Source organism: Corapipo altera, unplaced genomic scaffold (genome assembly GCF_003945725.1).
Source record: "Corapipo altera isolate COAL_440 unplaced genomic scaffold, ASM394572v1 78, whole genome shotgun sequence".
Lineage (NCBI taxonomy): Eukaryota > Metazoa > Chordata > Aves > Passeriformes > Pipridae > Corapipo > Corapipo altera.
This window is the reverse complement of record NW_020884904.1, coordinates 8,680,148-8,698,623: the sequence shown is the minus strand read 5'-3', so window position 1 is coordinate 8,698,623 and position 18,476 is coordinate 8,680,148. Positions and strand designations below refer to the sequence as shown.

Sequence of the window (18,476 nt, the reverse complement as noted above, 5' to 3'; positions counted from 1 at the left end):
ATGTGATCTAAGACCACAAAAAGAGCGGTACCTTTCAAAACACAGCTATAGGCACGCCAAGTCCTGATTCATGTTTACAAGTATCTTTCTTCAAAAATAAGTGAATTCTGGTAATTTGTCTTAACGTGTCCATGTCAGATCAATTGTATCACCAAAGCAGTTGGAGGAATAGCTGCTATGCAGCAGTTTTGTGGTGTGTCAAGAGGACAGACCAAATCCTGTCTATCAGTGCTTAACTACCAAGGAAACAAACATCTTCAAGGAATCCAAGGAGACAGCACTCTGCAGTTCTTATTGACAGGCAAACCAGAGTACAAACTAATTCCTCAGACAACTCCCGGGATAGGTCTGTCTTTGGTTTTAGGCACTCAATTGAATATGATGCCATAGGCCAAGTCACACCCACGAATACGTTTCAGAGAAGGAAAAGTGATGGGAAATGGCAGAAGAGAGATCACTCTCATCTAAAGTCTTAGAAGAAGGTTCAGCAAACTGGCTCCAGTCCAAGACAGTACAGTCACTAATGCTCTTAGCAGGGCTTCCATACTCAGCCTTGTGTTCAGCTAGAAAACACAGCAGCTGGAAGCTTGCCTGGAGAAAGAGATGTGTAAGACACTCCACGCCAAGTGACAGGCCCAGTGGTCTGTGATGATATTTTTCCCTAGTCTAACTGCTTTGTTAAGATCAAGTAAAACTGCCAATTTCCCACTTTTTTTCTTATCCCATCTCAGTTAATAAAGATCCTCCTTTAATCTCTCATTTCCTTCTTGATCAGATGCTCAGTAGTTTCTTAGTTTAAAGAACTTTGCACTGTGGAGCTCTTTAAAGCACCATCCAAGTTTTTAGTTTTAAAACCATTTTGAGGGAATTTGACTCTAAGGTTCAAAGTTTATTCATAGTACAAATGTTAAAGATGTGCTTTGGTGTAAACCAACATGGTTTGTTTCAAAAGAAGCACATGTGGAGCAATCTGGTTTAGCTGAAGAAGTATCAGAGACACAATGACCACTATGTGGACGTTCATAACCTGATGTGTAACTTTGGAATTGTACCAGGCATCCATGGTTCTGGTCCTGCACATCTGATTTATTGCCAGGCTGATCACACAGAGGGAAAGCTAGCGATATTTTAAATGCCAACCTTGCCTAAACTGATCATGCAATTTTAAATTATCTTGACCAATTCAGGATTTGGGTTTTTTTCCAGAGGAAACCAGCACAGCTATAATAATTTCTTGCTGTCTCGAGCAAGCTGTGTGGTTTCTTACACTGCATCTGAAATTGAAATCTCTTCAAAAACAAATTATGATACTTCGATCCTCCTCTCCTATCCTTCACATATAACTAACTGTCCTTGGGATGAGTGGCTGGGGTTTTTTTCCTTTTTTAAATACATGTAATCAGTGAGTTTTCTTCTTTTCAGTGTGGCATATTAAAGTGGGTTTAGTACCAGAAATAAGAGTAACTGTAGAAAGTAAAAAAGTTTATTTAAAAAAAGCCCCTATAGTGATGATGACCAGAGCTCCAGGCACCACTCTGTGCCCTGGGATCATGCACTGGTTTTGGGTTCCAGTAAAGTCTTAAACACACTGATTCCTATTTGAAAATTGACAGACCAGGTCTGACAAGCCTAACATGGCAAATCTGTCTCCCTGTTTGCAAACATTAAAACTAAAAAGTCATCTCGGGTCTGTGAGGACAAAAACCACCATGGATCACGAAACTTAAAGGACAAAGATGCATATTTTGTGATTAATGTTGTGTGGTTTTGTGGGGGTTATTTAGCAACTGTATTCCTTACACAAGGTTAACTGCTAGAATCCCAGCGATCCCCAGCAAATCAGGAGAAAGCAGGTCTCGACTGTTGACAATCCTGCTGTGACATATTCCATTAGTGTTGGTCAGAGGAGAGCACAACCCCCCAGTTCACAGCAATGCATGCAGAAGTGGCACAAAAAGAAAAAAATCTGTTTTAAGGAAGATCAAAAACACAGGTGCCCACAGATGTGTCCCTAAATTATATTTTAAAAAAATCACCTGAAGGTTTGGGGGTTATTTTCAAGTAACCTGGTTTGCACTTTACAATTTGTATAGTTCACAATCTGGAAAAGTTTGGGGTTTAAATGGCACATTTCCAACTAAAACCTTTTATGTGGATTACAGTCTCCAACAGCAACACCATATTCCAGGTATACCTCTACACACTGAACTACCAGATATATCAAACTATCTGGGCCTTCAGTTTTTCATCCTGTAATTTCTTCTTTCTTTTTGAAGTGTTGTGTTTTAAAATATCCTCCACTGATGAAGTGTTATAAAGTGAATCATTACTCCTGCCAAAAGCCACTTTCTTGGTAATTTGAGGATGAGGGTTGGCTTCTTAAAAGACAAAATTAGAGAGGCAGTAGGCCAACAATTTAACAGTGTCTTTTAGAAGCTTTGTTGTTGACACAACAGTCTTTATGAACACTTTGTTTCAATTTTTCCAGTGAATAAAGGTTTTTATAATTTAAAATTAAAGGTATACTGGACATTTGCATTTTAGCTTCTCTCCTCTTCCCTTCTTTGGGTAAGGAGTCAAAGGCGATGTGAGTGGAACAAAATACAACACATTAAGGTAAAAAAAATTCTAACATGCAAGCTCTCCCCCTCTAATCTACTCCCTTTGCAGAAAGGAAAAATGCAATGATTTCAGCCATCCACAGAAGGCTACAGCTTTGTAAGGAAAATTGGGTCAGCTGCTCACAGATTTACTTTTTACCTTTATGTTTTTTTCTGTGGCCCTTTACTGGAAAGAAATTATCAGTTAGTTTCTGGTTAGAAATGTTCTGCGTAAGTATGGGAGTCCTGAACCCATTCATAGCAGGAAGGAAACAGTTTTATGAGCTAAAATTTACGAGTCCTAGTGACAAGAACAATGAAGAAGCAGGTTACGCCAGTTTTTACAGGTCAAGAACAAAGTCTTGAAGGCTGTCCAGCTTCCTACCTCACCAGCTCAGTCTTTTCTCCTCAGTTAAGAGCAAGAACTGGAAACTTAGAAGTGCTAGGCAGCTTAAAGTCCCTTCTTGGTAATTCAGTGTCTTTATTTATTTGTATAGCATGCAAGAAAAGGGGAATAACAGCTTCATTTGAACATCAGTAGAGCTGCCCTTCCTTTGAGAAAAAAGCTAGAGATGATATTTGTATTTCCCCTCTTTCTTTAAAACAGCTCAAGATTAGCACCTCTGTGGAGATTTTTCTGCAATCCCATGTCCTGTTTTAACCCAGATCACTGCTAAGTCTTCAGCTGAAAGTGCCATGTGACAGCACACCCAGAACACAAATCCTGGATGTACACATCCACCTGCAGGATTGGGGAAGGAAAGAACATTAGCACGGGAAGGGAAGCTGTGCAAGGTATTGGAAAGCAAGTCCAAATCCTGGTGCATCATACAGTACAATTGTTCAGAAAGTGCTGTGGACAGTCCATTTCTCCCAGGCTGGGGAAGGAAAGGAGACTAAACTTTTTAAGATAGTCTCCATTCTGATCTCCTCTTGCCCCAGGTCTCTGACAGACTCCTCTGATCTCAGCTTCATCCTTCCCCTCTCCCGCCCTGGGTTAGCTCCAGGGCTTGGTTGCTGTGCAGGTCTAAGGGGGCTGCGCAGCATAAAATGTCTTTGGCAGCATTTTTGGCCCTGCTTCTTCATTCTTGTTCTGTTTTTAAAAGTTACTAATAGTTTATTCAAGAGGAGGAGGAAAGAAGAATGTACCCTACATGCCAGGGAAACTTTTTCTTCTGAATTCTCATAGTGGCTCTTGGCCTTAAAAGGGAATCTTTGCTTGGCCTCTGGATGCTCTGCTGTAAACAGTCGGTGCCAAGGCATGGCAGGCATGTTAAGGATGACAAGTGCCATAACATTATTTCGTAGTGCTGCTTCCCAACAGAAAACCCAAAACATTTTGTAGGGCCAAACTGAGTTCCAGCTGGTGCCGCTGGCAGAGCAAGGAGAACATGGGGCACCTGCACATGCCATGTCTCTGGTACATCAGGCCTTTCTGCTCCCTTTTGTAGGACTCCCACCCACCTACTGGAGAATGATCTGGAACACAAGTCTTACAAGGAACAGCTGAGGGAGCTGGGGTTGTTTGGTCAAGAAAAAAGGAGGCTCGTGGCACCTTATCACTCTCTACAATTACTTGAAAGGAGGTTGCAGCAAGAAGGGGTTAATCTCTTTTCCCAGGTAACAACTGATGGAACAAGAAGAAATGGCCTCAATGTTTAGATTGGATATTAGGAAAAATTTCTTCAGCAAAAGAGTTATCAAGCACTGAAGTCACTATCCCTGGAGGCATTTATGATGTGTGGATGTGGTTTAGTGGTGGACTCGACCATGCTGTGTTTATGGTTGGATTTGACGATCTCACAGGTCTTTTCCAACTTAAACAATTCTACAATTCCACTCCTCTCCCTTCTTCCCTCCTCCCTTGCACATCACCTCCCAGCACAAGCTTAGTGTTTGCCCATAATGGTGTGTCAGAGGCACATTAACTACACTGCTGAAACTCCCAGGTGTTTGCTGGTGCCCAGGTATGGCTACTCAGGATCCCCCATCTTCTCCTCAATGCAGCTCTGGGAAGAATGGCTGCAGAGGCAAGGCCAGGCATGCAACAGCTCAATTAATGCTACAAAAATGTGCACAGTGCATTCTTGTGGTAAAACACGCTGGACCAGAGTTTCCTTTCTTCTGTGGGCGTACCTGCCAGAACTCCTCCCCCAGATGGAAAGGAGGTATCCAGCCTCTATGGCTGCCTTTGGGAAGGGTCTTCTGACTGTATAGTCCTTGCACTCTCCCGGTTCCCCTCCAGACAACACACCTGGGAGAGGGGCTGTGTGGGACACCAAGGAAGTGATGTCCAATGGGAAACAAACCGATCATTGATTTCTAGGAGCCAGTGATGTAATTTAAAAGAAACAGTTCAGTAGAAGAAACAAAATTACCCAGGCAAATACGCAGTTGTTCTTTATTTTGAAATGTTCTCTTCTACCTTGGTGCCAAAAAGCCCGCACAAACCCAAACCCAAACCAACATCAAGCCTCAACAAGATTCTTTTCCTAAGCAACTTACTACAGTCAAGATTTCTGGTAATTTGTGAAATAGGACAAATCTCTCCTAAAGTTTATTTTCAAAAGCTCTGTGTGGAGCCAAATAAGGTCTGTGGTAACAGAGATTCAGTAGGTCATAGATTAAGTGTTGCAACAACTAATTTAACCAATGCTTAGAACAAACCACAAAGCAGAACCCTGCGTCAGAAGTGCCCAATCCTGAGCCTGTGACAGATATGGAGTGGTGGTTCTTGGCTTTGTTTTTGTTCATTTTAAGTCTCCAGTTAGCAAACTGTCTGACAAAGGAAGCCAAAACTGAGCAGAAGGAAGGCAAATCCCTGCTTTAGAAGCACAGTATATGCTCCCCTGACTGCAACTCCTCCTTCCCAAGAACAGCACTCAGAGTAGATCCAGGTGTGGGGCACTGAGGGACAGGAGAGGCCATCCCACGCTGACTCTCTAGGGCATCTCTGCCCAGCCATTCATCAGCTGAAAATACAGGCTGGAGTTCTGTGTTCTATGGTTTGTCTTGTTAACATTTTAGTCTCCAGGCAAACACTCCAAATCCATTAGGCCCATACACAGTACCAAGATAAGGATGCTCCTGTATCCTTGTCTCCCTCAAAGGAAAAATGCCATTAGTATTCTAGCAACACAAGTGCTTCCTCATCATCCTCCACTGCTAAATATACTCCCATACTGCAGCTATGCAGTAGGACCAGAATTCATTTCACCTGGCCACAGATATCTCCATATGCAAATATTTACATCTCAGCTAGTTCTCCAAGGACCTTTTGAAGTTAGCAGAGAGAGCTTTTTGTCTATAATGGAAAACATTTCTATCCAAGGCAGAGATCTGTAGCATATCTTAAATTTCTTTAATTAAAACATACAGAGAAAGGAGAAAATTGACTCTCAACTGAGAGCAGACAATGGCAGAGACAGAAAGCCTGGTTCTCTAACATATGCTGCAGTGGGGAGGTCACCCATAATGCAGAGCCTTGAGAACCAGTGATCTGCACCAAGATTTGAAAGCAACTAAGTTTTGGGGCAGCTTTTAACACCCTTTTCACTCTGGAGAAGATAAACAGAGATCTGTCAGGTTTATTATTATATTCGGAGCAGTGTTTTTTCAACAGACAATCAGAAATTCTGGAGGCCAGAAACACTGCTTGCAAAGAACAAGGAAAAACTTAAATTGACAAAAGAAGTTTTTGTCTCTCTTTTAAGGTTTTTAGACTCTGCAAATGGAAAGAAAATGTGAATGTACTATAAAAACAATGAAAATTCTCAATTAACATATCCATTCCCTATGCCTTTTCAGACACATTTACTAAATTAAGCAGGGATTTATCTAATCTCCTCCATTCTCCTATTTGAACACCAGAGTTATTTTGACTTCTATGTCACTACATTCAAGTTTTGGCAGCAACTGCTCCTCCTGGCTATTCTGATGCAGCCCCGTTATCTCTCTAGAAGAGCACATGCAGTACACTGTGGTCCACCTTTGTGGGGAGGGAGTTCACCAACAGAGCACATAAATCACTGCAGACACTGTTATCTTCCAACCCTGATGAAGTCTGTAGAGCTGGCAGACTGCAAAGCTATCTTTTTATTTCTAAACCAAGCAAGTTTGATTTGGAAACCTCATGGCCTTGTAAATGTGGGATTTCACAACATAGCTTGCACAGAGTTGCTTTTCAGGATAGAACTGTGCTTTAATTGCTGGGAATTATTTCACCATGGCAACCTGGCTTCAGCAATCACACTTCTTGCTATACAGCCCAAGACAGACAAACGCAGACAATCTGCTCTGTTCAGAGAGTACCACGGTGCACACAGGTTTGTCTTTGTAAAAAGTGTTTTAGTTTTCCTCACTGCCTTTTTGCCTTGCAAGCTCTCTTCGTACAACAGCAACAAAAAATTATCTGACAACACTAACTAGTATTAAGGACTGTAGCCTAAAGAAAACATGCAACAAAGAAAATATGTTAGATATGCAGGCCAAGTTCAGAACCTTACCCACACACTTTGTCTAGGAAGATGGGTACATAAAATGTTTAATGTACAGAATTTTAAAATTCACAACTTTTACAAGTCTACAAAAATGTTTAAGGATGTATTTCACAGTTACACTGTACAGTCTGGAAGAAGGCAATATGGACTGCATGACATTCCCAAACAGCTAATGGGAATACTCACCCAGAGTCTGTACTCTCAGTAGATAAATATTTCTCAACATGGTGCAACACATCAGCTTGCAGCTGAGCTCAGTCACAACTGTCTCTCTCCTCAGCTCCCCAGAGGCAAGGAACAGTAAAGGACCAGGAGTGGGCAAATTACAAGTATTTAGGCACAAAAAGTATCTTGCATTGGAAGGATAAGTTAGTTATTTATGTTGGGAAGAGAGTGAAAGTAAGTTCATTACCTGCCTTCCTACTACAGTTCTACCTTGGAAAATGACATCTATATGTAATCACACAGCAGGCAAGACTTCAACAGCTGAATCCTTCACATAAAACATTGTTTGCTTTACGTCTAAAAAAATGTGGTTTAATAGGACAGAAAAGTGCTGGGGCACACCACAACTGAGAGTGTACATGGAAACACAGGTAACAACATGGCTACTTCAAACACCTTGGCCTTCTTTGCAGGAGCTTCAGTACAGAACATAAACTCAATTAGATATATAATATGGGAAAAAATTCAACTTGTTTTCACTATTCATCAGCAATTTCGCATGCCTGCACCTGTCAGCTCACTTTTAAAGCCTGTGTACCAACACACACGTGCATCTTGTTGCATTGAGACACAGTTATGGGGAATTCAATTACCTACCCAGTCATCAGTTATTGAACAGGTTGGGCAATGAAATACTAATTGTGAGGAAGCAACCCCACCTGAAATTTTCATCCTCTGTATCGAGCTTCACAAACTCATCTCTTACACTTTAAATTAACTACAGCATTGCAATTAGGAAGGATATTTATTTACTAGAAATGACCTTTGGTCAAGGTCAGTTCTCAATGGTAGTTTTAGAGATCAAAAATTGATTCCTTTTTCCCTTTTGTTAATATTTTAGCTTTAATTTAAACCAAAGTTAGTTCAGGGAAGTCTCACCTCTCCTGGCATGCCTTAGACCAGATCCCGTGATGAGAAACAGTGCCTTTCAGTCTTAGTATGAACTGTCTTGTTAAACTTAAAAATTGAAACCAATAGTTGGAAAGTATAAATTGTGTGTCTCCTCCTCACAGGATAGTCAAAGCATTATCTTAATTAGGTACCTTTCATTAACAAATGATGTGTACAAAACATTCCCTAATGTAACCACGTAGTTAATTTTTAAAATTTTGTGACAGAATGATGCAATGCTCTGTTCAGTTTTGTCATCAATAACACACAGTGGTTTCAGAATTTCTTAGAAAACTGCACATTGAAGTTTTCCTTTCTGTATAACAGAGAAAGAAAGAAAATCTATTTAAAATAAAAATGCAATGGATTCATGGACTAAAGTAAAGAACATCTGAATGACTGACTGAAAAAAATAGTAGGGTGGATAATAGTTTAATTACTGGTACAGTTAGATCACTGTTAATTAGCTTGTGAGACAGTAGTGATTCCCAATCCTAATTTATTACTTTTCCAGATACGTCACAGGAGACTGAAAAGCAAGTAAGAGCACCTTTACAGACACTCACTGATCCACTAGCAACCAGGAAAAAAACCCCCATAGATATATTAAAACTCACAGTGTTACCTCCAAGGGCTTGCTGAAATACAAATTCATTCTTTTAATTAAATGCTGAAAGCACAGCCAAGAAATTGGTTAAGAAACACTAGTAATTTACAAAAATAAATATTAAAATTAGGTGCACACAGTTGTGTGCTGAATTTGTTTCATTCCCTTGGCTGCATGTGCAAATGACAAGCAGGCTCTTTTAGCTGCTCATGTGGATTTGCAATTGATAAAGTTCATACAAGCCTGGACGAACACATTCCCCAAAACACAGTGCAAAGGCAATGTCACACCTCAAAGCAAGGTATGGTCCTGACCAGTTGACTCTCTTCAAGCCCAGCCCACACTGCTCACTAGAGAAGCCCCATTTCAGTTCCTGGCATTATCCAACAGTTCCTGCTGGTTCTGCAGAGATGTAGCCATACTGCCTGTGTGCTTAGCAGCTTCACTATCAAGAAATGAAAGATAGTGAAGAAATCTCTCTCAGAAGAGTTTACTATTGTTGTTGGCCAATGCAGTTAATTCTAAATACTTAAGTCTCTACTTCAAAAATCAGTAGGAATTCCTCTCATAAGGCTTGCAACTGAAATCACTTAACAACAGTGAGCTCAACTGCTAATAAAAGTGTGGATCTAAAAATTTAATGACACATGTAAGCATGGAAAAAATCTTTGTATGCTGCAAAACAACAGAAAACAGTTTGCTCTCTGTCCCACACAGACGGTAGTCTCAAGACCCCAGGCTTTATCTTTTTCTGCATAGGTTTTTTCTGAAGAAATATGGCAGTCGCTTCAAAAGTGAAGATTTTGTATAACAAAGAATCAGCAAAGCCTCTTTCATCTCAATTTTCCTTTTCCCTGTCATGACAAATGCATCCTGCTGATGTTTAGCATTTATCCCTGTAAGGCTTTGGTGTTCTGAGTCTGGGATGCATGGACACGTTGGACTGAATAGCAGATCTGAGTGTCTTGAGTGTGAGTGGAGGTACCAAGGTGTCTCTAATGTTATCTCACCTCTTTGTGAAGTTACATAAAATCACCAGTGAAGAAACCCAAGCCTTCTTTCTTCATTAACTCTGTGTACTTTGTATGGTGTGCCAGGACTACTTTTTTTTTTGCCAGATATTAAGCTAAGAGTTTTAATATTTTGTCACTATCTGCCTTTCTGAGGACAGGTGCATTCACTGCTGATTCTTCCTTTTTCAAAAATAAAAGGAATCACACAGACATCCACAATGTTCCTTTCACCTCGGGAGCATCTGCTACCACCAGTCCCTGCTATCTGAGCAAAAACACTTGTAAACTTATTTTAGTACCAGACAGAAAAGAACTTGGAAAATTAACAGAGCAGCATTTTCTGACAAGCTCAAACAACCTGACTTTGGTGTTAATGGACTCCATTCCCTCCAAGAAGTGGGGCTTTTTTCTTGAGAAAGCTAGAAGAAAGGGTTAATCCATACATCCTATCCCCTTCTCTTTCCAGAGACTAGGTGCTGGCAGCTCTTAAAAGAAATGTAACATCTCTTCTCTGACAGCAATCTGCTGCAGTCTTAGTTAAAATTCTGTAGAGCCACACAGCACCAGGGATGGAGAAAAGGATTAGAAAATCCCCCTCAACAAAAGAATGCTTTAACACACTCAATTTTGGTGTAGTCACAGAGAAAGATGTATGATAGAGGAATGGATACATTTTGTCTTAGCCATTTTATAGACAGGACAACAACTGGTGGGAGATCGCAATCCTAACACCACACCTCTTCAAAAAAGATCATCAAGAAAGGCGAGAGAAAAAAGCTCTTCTACAAGAGGAATATTTTTCTCCTACAAACCTACCTGGTAAAGGCCTTGGGGTGCACAGATGGTTTGAAATACCAGAGAACAGTGGATAGAAATTGTGTGAAATAAATACTTTCTCCATAAAGAGCAGCAGCAGAAACATGGGCTATTGCAACACAGGAAACAAAGAGACAAACCAGAAATTGTAGGCAACTCCCAGAAGGATGAATGTTGCACACTCATACTTTGCTCATATATAAACTGAAATAATCTTCCAGGCTGAAACAAGCAGCTAAAATCTGGAACAAATCCTATAACGAAACAGATGCATACCAAGGAAGCAAGATAAAAGAAGGGTGAATAATTTCAGAAGTTCGAGATTATAATCAACTCTATTCTTTGTAAAGTGTCCAGGAGGTATCTTCAGGGAAAAAAAGAAGCATACTTTTGCCCCTAAACTAGAGGAAAATGCTATTAAACCTTGGGCAGGGGCCTGTCCTGTACTACCTCCGGAGACACCTTAGAGGGTTATTTCAACACAGAGAAGAATTTAAGCAGTCCTCTCCCTCTGGCTATCACTTCACAGGATGTAGAACATGTAACCAAAATACAACTCAGTGTTGTAAATACCTCTGAAGAAAGACACCAACTTCTTCATTAAGTTAATACACTGTACATGGTTCACTAACTTTCATAAATGCACCAGGGTCATGACACTCCCAGAGCAAATACAAGTGAGCAGACTGACAACTACCCCAAAGCAATGGAGGAGTGCATGGCTCACTGGACTGCCAGAGAGACAAAGCATCTTTCCAGAGCACAGCTCCAAGTCCTGAGCTCCAGCAAGGGCCCCGGTTGGGCTTTGTCAGAGGTATCCAACAGCTCCCAGTGGGGTTGAACTTCAAGCAGAGCAATACAACTTTTGCAGCTACAACCAGAAGAGACTTTGCTACCTGCATATGCTGGAAAACATCTGTCTGCACAAGCAGGGAGAGCCATCTCTCCAACAGGCACATCCCAACCCAATGAGTCTACCAGGCTGGCAATGCCACCCAGGCCTGCCTCCTGCACCCTGCTCTGTCCTGAGGAAAGGACACATGTCAAAGAGCAATCTCACATACAGATTGAAGACCTATCACAGAGTCCCTCCTGCACGGTCACACCTTGCCAAAGCACAAGATGTCACTGCCCCATAGTGTCATCAATCCTTTCCGAGCAGCTGAGTGTCCCAAAAGGCCATCACTGAATGAGAAATCAGCTCCTGTTACAGAAATACTCAGCAAGACACAGCACGACAACCAGTGATGTCAGTTGCCCTGAACCATAAACATTTTGAACTATTTTGGTACAATGGAAAGTTGTGGGAGGGAGAAAGAAAAAGAACAGGATAAAAATAGCCAACATGGCTCTGAAGAGCATTTTGCCTATAAGCCCCTTTCCCTGCACACTGTCCTCCCTCCCTTCTCTTCTGCCTGTCCCCAGCCTTCCCCATTAATCAGATTAGCTAAACAAGGCTCTTCTAATTACTTTCTAATACTGTGAACCGGACTAAATTACTGAAAAATGTTTCTACCTAAATTAGAATAAAACAGGATCGATTTTTTAAATATTTGCTTCGATCCTGTCGATACATACAAGCATCATGGACAACAGTTTTCTTCAGCCATAAGAGTCAAAGCAGCAAAGAGGAGGCAGCTACATCAAACACCCTCTGCTCCTACCAATCTATGTCCTGGTTCATAAACACATTTAAGACAACTCTGCATGATAAAAAAAAAAAGCAGAATACAATATTAAAATTAACCTGTTTTCTTTCCGATCTTGCTATGAATTATTTGAGGAATAGAGAAGGAATTTAACTTTTCAAAAAAATTTTTAAGTGCTAGATATAAAAATACATAGCAACATCCAGAATGCCAACTGAAACTTGCTAATTTATCTGACTGAAGCAATCATTATCACACTATCACTGAAGACAAATTACTACACTCTGGAAAAGCACATCTAAAAATTACACTTTATTAGTAATGCCAAATGGCACACCTACCCAAAAAGAGCAGGGTTGGGTTGGTTGTTTTGGTTGGTATCCAAATCAATCCCTGCACACTGCTGTAAAAAGGGAGCTCTTATGAGAAAGGGGAGGTTTAACTTATCTATTCCCACACTCATCCGGACTGTGTGTACATATAAACCATACTGTAATTTATCAAAATTACATTACACAATGACATCACAACTCTGTAGCCCGCACCATTCCTCTTTCCTGCCACCATATCACTGATTATTAGTCAACTCTCCCAGAGGGACTCGGTTTCACTGAAGACTTAAAAGGAAACGCACTGAGTATGAAGCTGCATGAGGAACAGTCTCCGAAAATTGCCTGCACAGGACCCAAAGTGCCAGGGCACAGCAAAGGCGCTGAGCACCTGAACCAGGACTGATGCACTGGCACAGGCAGTAAACACTGTGTCCTAAAATCATCAGCAGGCAGCTCCAAAAAATGCTTATGGTTGGTTCTGTTATCTGCTGGAACCAAAGAGGGGACAGTTCTCAGGAACCCAAGTCTTCCTTGCACTTGTACTGCTTGAGGCCAGTAAAACACACACCTCTGCAAGGAAGCTAATGGGAATCTGTGGTGCCACAAAAATACTTGAACAATTAATGAAATAATGCTATAAAAGAGAATAATATTCCAAGTTTTGACATGATACTCTTTTCCCTTTCTCCTTCTACCTCTCTCCAGAACCACCAACTCATAGAAATCAAAATAACAAAATGCAGAAAAACTGCACCCATTTTAGTTTTATTTCCTCTTTAACCATGGCCTACATAATTGCAAAATTCATTACACGAGAGAGAAAAAATGACATTAAGATATTTCAAAAACATAAGTGAAATGAAAGCCCTAATTAAACACTGTGCTAAAGAATACACACAACTTCTTCTCAGCTATGCTATGATTAATTTAAAGGGGAGATGACACTCTTCTAATGATGTTATAATCTTTTTTAATCATTACAAGTGAGTAGCCTTGATCCTATCCCTGAAGTGTTAAACACAGTTTACTAACCAATATGATGAAAGATACAAGCATCTCCAGAGTTCTTCATAGCTGAATCACTAATAATTTAAAAGAGCAATAAACCTAACAGTCGCATTCATAAAACATTAATTAGAAAGACTGAGAACACATCTGTTGCTTTTGTTACATTTTTCCCCCCTTTCTAGTTCAGTTGTCTTTCCCTACACTCTTTTAAACTCTTCTCAGGTTCTCAGGGCTGCTACTGCTTCTCGCGAAGTCTTTCTGCTTCCCTCACACTTCCCTCCTTGTTTCTTCCACATACTGATTCCTCCTTTGGCAGCTGTTATTACTAGTGTGTGAAACACATACTATCTGGCAGCCAGGAGGCCTTGGACCTACTAACTAATGAAAACAACTTGCATGTTAAAAACTTCAAGTGAGTCGGTTGTAACTACACACAACTCACATAAATAATATACAACAAATCTGCTATGCAGGGAATCAAACTGATTAAATACTGTACACAAACAACTGAGCTTTAAAATTCACAACCAGGAGAGAGACAGGAATGGAGGTAATCTGGAGTGAAGACAGGCACTATATCCCTTGTCCATTGTGAATTTCTACAATTCCTTGGCAGCCTATGGAGGGCTGGAAGGGAACTGTGATGATGACAGTTCCCAGTCAGGCCCAAGAAAAGAGCCTAAAATGCAGTGGGCTGTTCATAACACCAAGCTACGCACAATCAAGATATTCTTTGATCTCATCACCAAGGCACTGGTGATGGCCTGATCAACAGAAGAAAAATTACTGCATGCAGAGTTTAGCATGGATTCATCCTCTGAACAGACTGCAGAAAACGCAATCAGCAGAGTTTCGGGTGGCCAAGCTTAAAAGCGGTATTTGATAACCCTTTGTCCTACTCTTACTCTGAAAGAGATGGCAAACCATTATAGTAATGTGGGATACAATCTCATTTAACTTCTTATGACTACAATGTAGCATTATCAAGAGTCACTCTGTATTGGGGTGGCATTGCACCTCTGCATTCAACCATGTCTTTAAGGTTTCTGTTCTTATCTACCAACAATAATGTGGGCGAAGCTCAGCTGCAGATGTCTCTGTTCAGAGAAATCCCACCACAGCTGTCACCAACCAGACACCATTTTTGGCCTAAATGAGGTCCCATGTGGTTCCCTCTTTCACCATCACTGACTGGGCTTACACTTCCTTAAGTACTAATACCAAATTTCTGCAATAAGAAAACTTTGATTGGACTTGGGATTTACCTGGGCTCTTAGCTAGAGTGATAGCACAGCTACCTGTGCTCTTACACTGCCTGAGCTCTTTGCAGACTAGGATGAGCTCATGTTTCACAGAACAAAGTAAGATGAAGTAACACACATAAGGTCAGATAAGGCATCTGAAGCAGATTCAAGAAGAGAAATAAGAGAAACAGTCTGGCATCTAAAGAAATCTTTTGTGACTTCACATTTCTCTCTAACTCTGAGCAAAAGGAGATAACCCAGTATGAAAAGACATATTAAAACCCCCCCACTGCCCTACAAAATAGTAATCACCCCCCTCTAGTAACAGCTTAGCAAAATAAAGTTATCCTATTAATTCCCTAGCCCAAAACATTTCGTGTGTGACAACAGCTTTTTCTTGCTTTCACAAAAGGTTTATAGTACATGTAGAAAATAAATATCAGGAGAAAAAAAAAGGTAAATAAAATTAAGCACAATTTCTGCACATACTCCAGTAAGAGAAGAAAGGATGAAGTTAAGTTACATTTTTTCAAACGTGTGCACTGCAGAAACCAAAAATATATGTTTTACTGCTAAGTCACAGGAACTTACCTATTCTTTAAAATAAACTGCCACAGATGCTGAACAAAAGGTTTGGAGGTTTGGCAATTCTTCTCTACAGAGACACCCATCTATTTACATCTGGGAGTGCTGCCAATAGAACAGCTACCAAAAACTTCAAAAGCTTCATAGCATGAATAGCAAGCCGCTGGCCAAAGGATTTTATGATATGACCAGCTGTGTAACACCATACTGAATTATAGACACAACACCCCCCCAAAAATGCAAAGAAGGGACATTAAACTTGTTAAAAAGCTGAAAGAGAGACCTGAATTCCTTAAAATAATGTTTTCTACAGGAAAATATTTTTAACATGGACAAAAAAAAAGTACTGCAATACAGGACTTCTTTAAGAGCAACTCTAAGCAGCTGCTCTCACCAAGCCTGCTTCAAGCCCAGTGAACTCCTCCAGCTGAAGTCCCAGTCAGAGCTCAGTCGCTTTGTGAGCAGAACGTTCTGCTTTAATAAATTGCTCCCCTAAAGTCGCTCGGGGAGAGACATGAGTCAAGGGAGGAAGAGAGGGATAATGTTTCTGTTGACAAACATTTAACAACTGGCAACAGACAGTAGGAAACGGGGACAACGCTGAAGGAACAAGGCTCCTTTTTGAAGCAGCACTGCCATTCCTCACAGATCCCAGAAAAATATCTGTACATACTTAACCGAAATAAAAAGCTGCAGTTGTTGAAGAACAAGGCTGCTAATCCTAATATTTGTGGTGACGTTTTTCCCTGCCAACCAGAACGGGTCAGAACTCCTCCGAATCATATTACTGCACATCCTTTGCCAAAGAGTCTGGTTTTGGTCTCAGTAGTCATGCACGTCTCAGTGCTCACACAAGTCCTTTTGAGCTACATGAGCAATTTTTTCCCCTCATCTTACAACATTTCTGTAGAAAACTTGCCAAAGCATATGCAGCATCTTGGTCGGACTCCTTATTCAGGCAAGCCAGGACCTTCACTGCCTGCTTACGTCCTGGAAATTCATTTCTCATGAAAGCACAAACAAAACTTGACTGCAGTGCTAAGGGTGAACAAATGTTTCTCCCCAAGCACCTACTACCGTTCCAACTTCCACCCTCCCGAAAGCAGCCTCCCTCCTCCACACACGAGCGGGACTGAGCAGCGCCCGGCGCCCGGGACGGAGTTTTCACTGGAGCTCCATCTCCCTGCTCTCCCGGGATGCCCCGTGGGCAGCCGCCCTGCCCGCCCGCCGCCGTCCTTACCGCAGCACTTTGCCCACCGCCTGCAGGACCATCTTGCAGCTTAGTCCGGGTTTGGGACTCTGGGCGAGCACGGGCCGTTCACCGGGGAGGCTGCAGTGATCCCCGACCATGGTACGGCCGAGCGGAGCGGAGCAGAGCGGCGGACACAGCTCGGCCCGGGCTCCCCGCCGCTGTCCCCGGGCAGCCGCCGCCGCCGCCGCCCCCGCCCGGCCCCGCCGGGGAGCCGCCAATGGCGCTGGGGGCGGGCGGTGCCGCCGCTCCTCCGCCCCGCCCCGGCCGGCGCTGCCCCGAACCGGCCCGGCCAGGGGCCCCCGCGCTCTGCCGGGGCTGCGGGGCCCGGCCGCGTTACACAACCCTGCCTGGGGCTGGCACAGGGGGGAGGCAGCGCCCCGGGCCCGGCGAGCCCGGCTGCGCGGCACAAGCAGCGACACCACCACCAGTCAATCCTCTGCCCCTTCTCTTGGCAGCCGGAGAGCGAGCGAGGCAAAGTAGGACGGTGCCTGACTTAGCAGGACATGGGGCAGGCGCGCCGCTGTTTCTGTCTGCAGTACGGGCCCCGTCCGTAATGGGGCCAGGCTGGACTCCCAGTGAGAAACGGGAATAATGATGCCTTTTGTGAGCAAGGCTTTGCGCTGCCCTCAGGACTCTGCGAACATGCAAGGGCATGGGCTAACCCAAGAGCAGAGCTACAGACGGTCTGCCAGGAGCAGTTTTACATAGTGCAGATCAGCCCAGAAATGACATCAAGACTTTTATCAGAGAGGCTTAAACACAGGAAGGGTGAAGAAGAATAAAACCAGCAGAAAAAAGAATAAAACCAGAACTGCCTTGCCATTGTGACCAGAGTTACAAATAGGCACTTTGGTAATGGTTCTCAGAGGACAAGGGATTAAGCAGCATCCACAAACACAAGGCCCGTTGTAACACACCAGCAGTTTTACCCAGAGAAACCACTTTGCCATGAATTTTCCTAACAGACCTTAGAAAAGCACTGTATGTCCAGCTCCTTAGCCACAGCACAAAAGCACCACTTCATGCCCCTTTTGGACAGGCAGCTGTGCCCACAGCTTGCTGATGTAGCATTTAGAGCCAAATCACAACAAAAAATGTCACAGGTGTGGCATAATGTGACCTAGAACACAAAGCCCTGAGGACATCACTTATTCTGAAAGGCTAAAACCCAACCCACGACATCTCAGAAAACAGGGGGTTTGCTATTTTACATATACCTCCAATGCAGGCTGCAGTCAGAAGGGGCCCTTCCCCAGACAGGTATAGCCAAGCGCTCCAGTTCATTTACTGAACGGGCCCCTGTAAACAGGCCAACAGGCCCATTGAATTAAACTTAGCACAAACAATGACATTGCTGCCGTCACTAACTCAGCATCGCTTGGTCAAAGCAGTTGGGAATGTGGCTGCTGTTTGCACAAAACCAAGAAACCACAGCCACGTGATGCAACTTGGAGGAATAATGTGTCACTACTCAGTCCCTACTTGGGACAGTGGTGTTTGTCAGCTATGCACTTTTAGTTGCATGTCCAAGTTAGGCCTCCACACCCTTGTGAAGCAGGAGGTATTTTTATTCCCACTCTCCAAGCAATCCACTTAAGACGGAGTTGTAATGACTTCACTGATAGCACACAGGAAGCCTGCAGCTGAACACAGCCCAGCTTTCCGTGCTGCATCTCGGCACTTCATACAGAAGATAATCCAATCCGTGAAAAATCTGATGCTCACTCAACCTTTTCCCCCGGTAACAGCGACTTG

At 42.5% G+C, this 18,476-nt stretch overlaps 1 protein-coding gene across 4 annotated transcripts in view; it reads right to left on the bottom strand.

The window, feature by feature from the left end:
• MOB2 (MOB kinase activator 2) overlaps nucleotides 1-18,476 on the bottom strand; it is a 113,565-nt gene that overhangs the window by 14,942 nt on the left and 80,147 nt on the right. The window contains exon 1 of one of the 4 annotated variants that reach the window (XM_027651240.1): nucleotides 16,710-16,880. The exons of the other annotated variants lie outside the window; for them this stretch is intronic. Within the exon in view, the coding sequence (XP_027507041.1) occupies nucleotides 16,710-16,819 (110 nt within the window). The 5' untranslated portion in view covers nucleotides 16,820-16,880. Of the gene's footprint in view, nucleotides 1-16,709; nucleotides 16,881-18,476 lie in introns of those variants that run through there. 4 annotated transcript variants of the gene reach the window in all.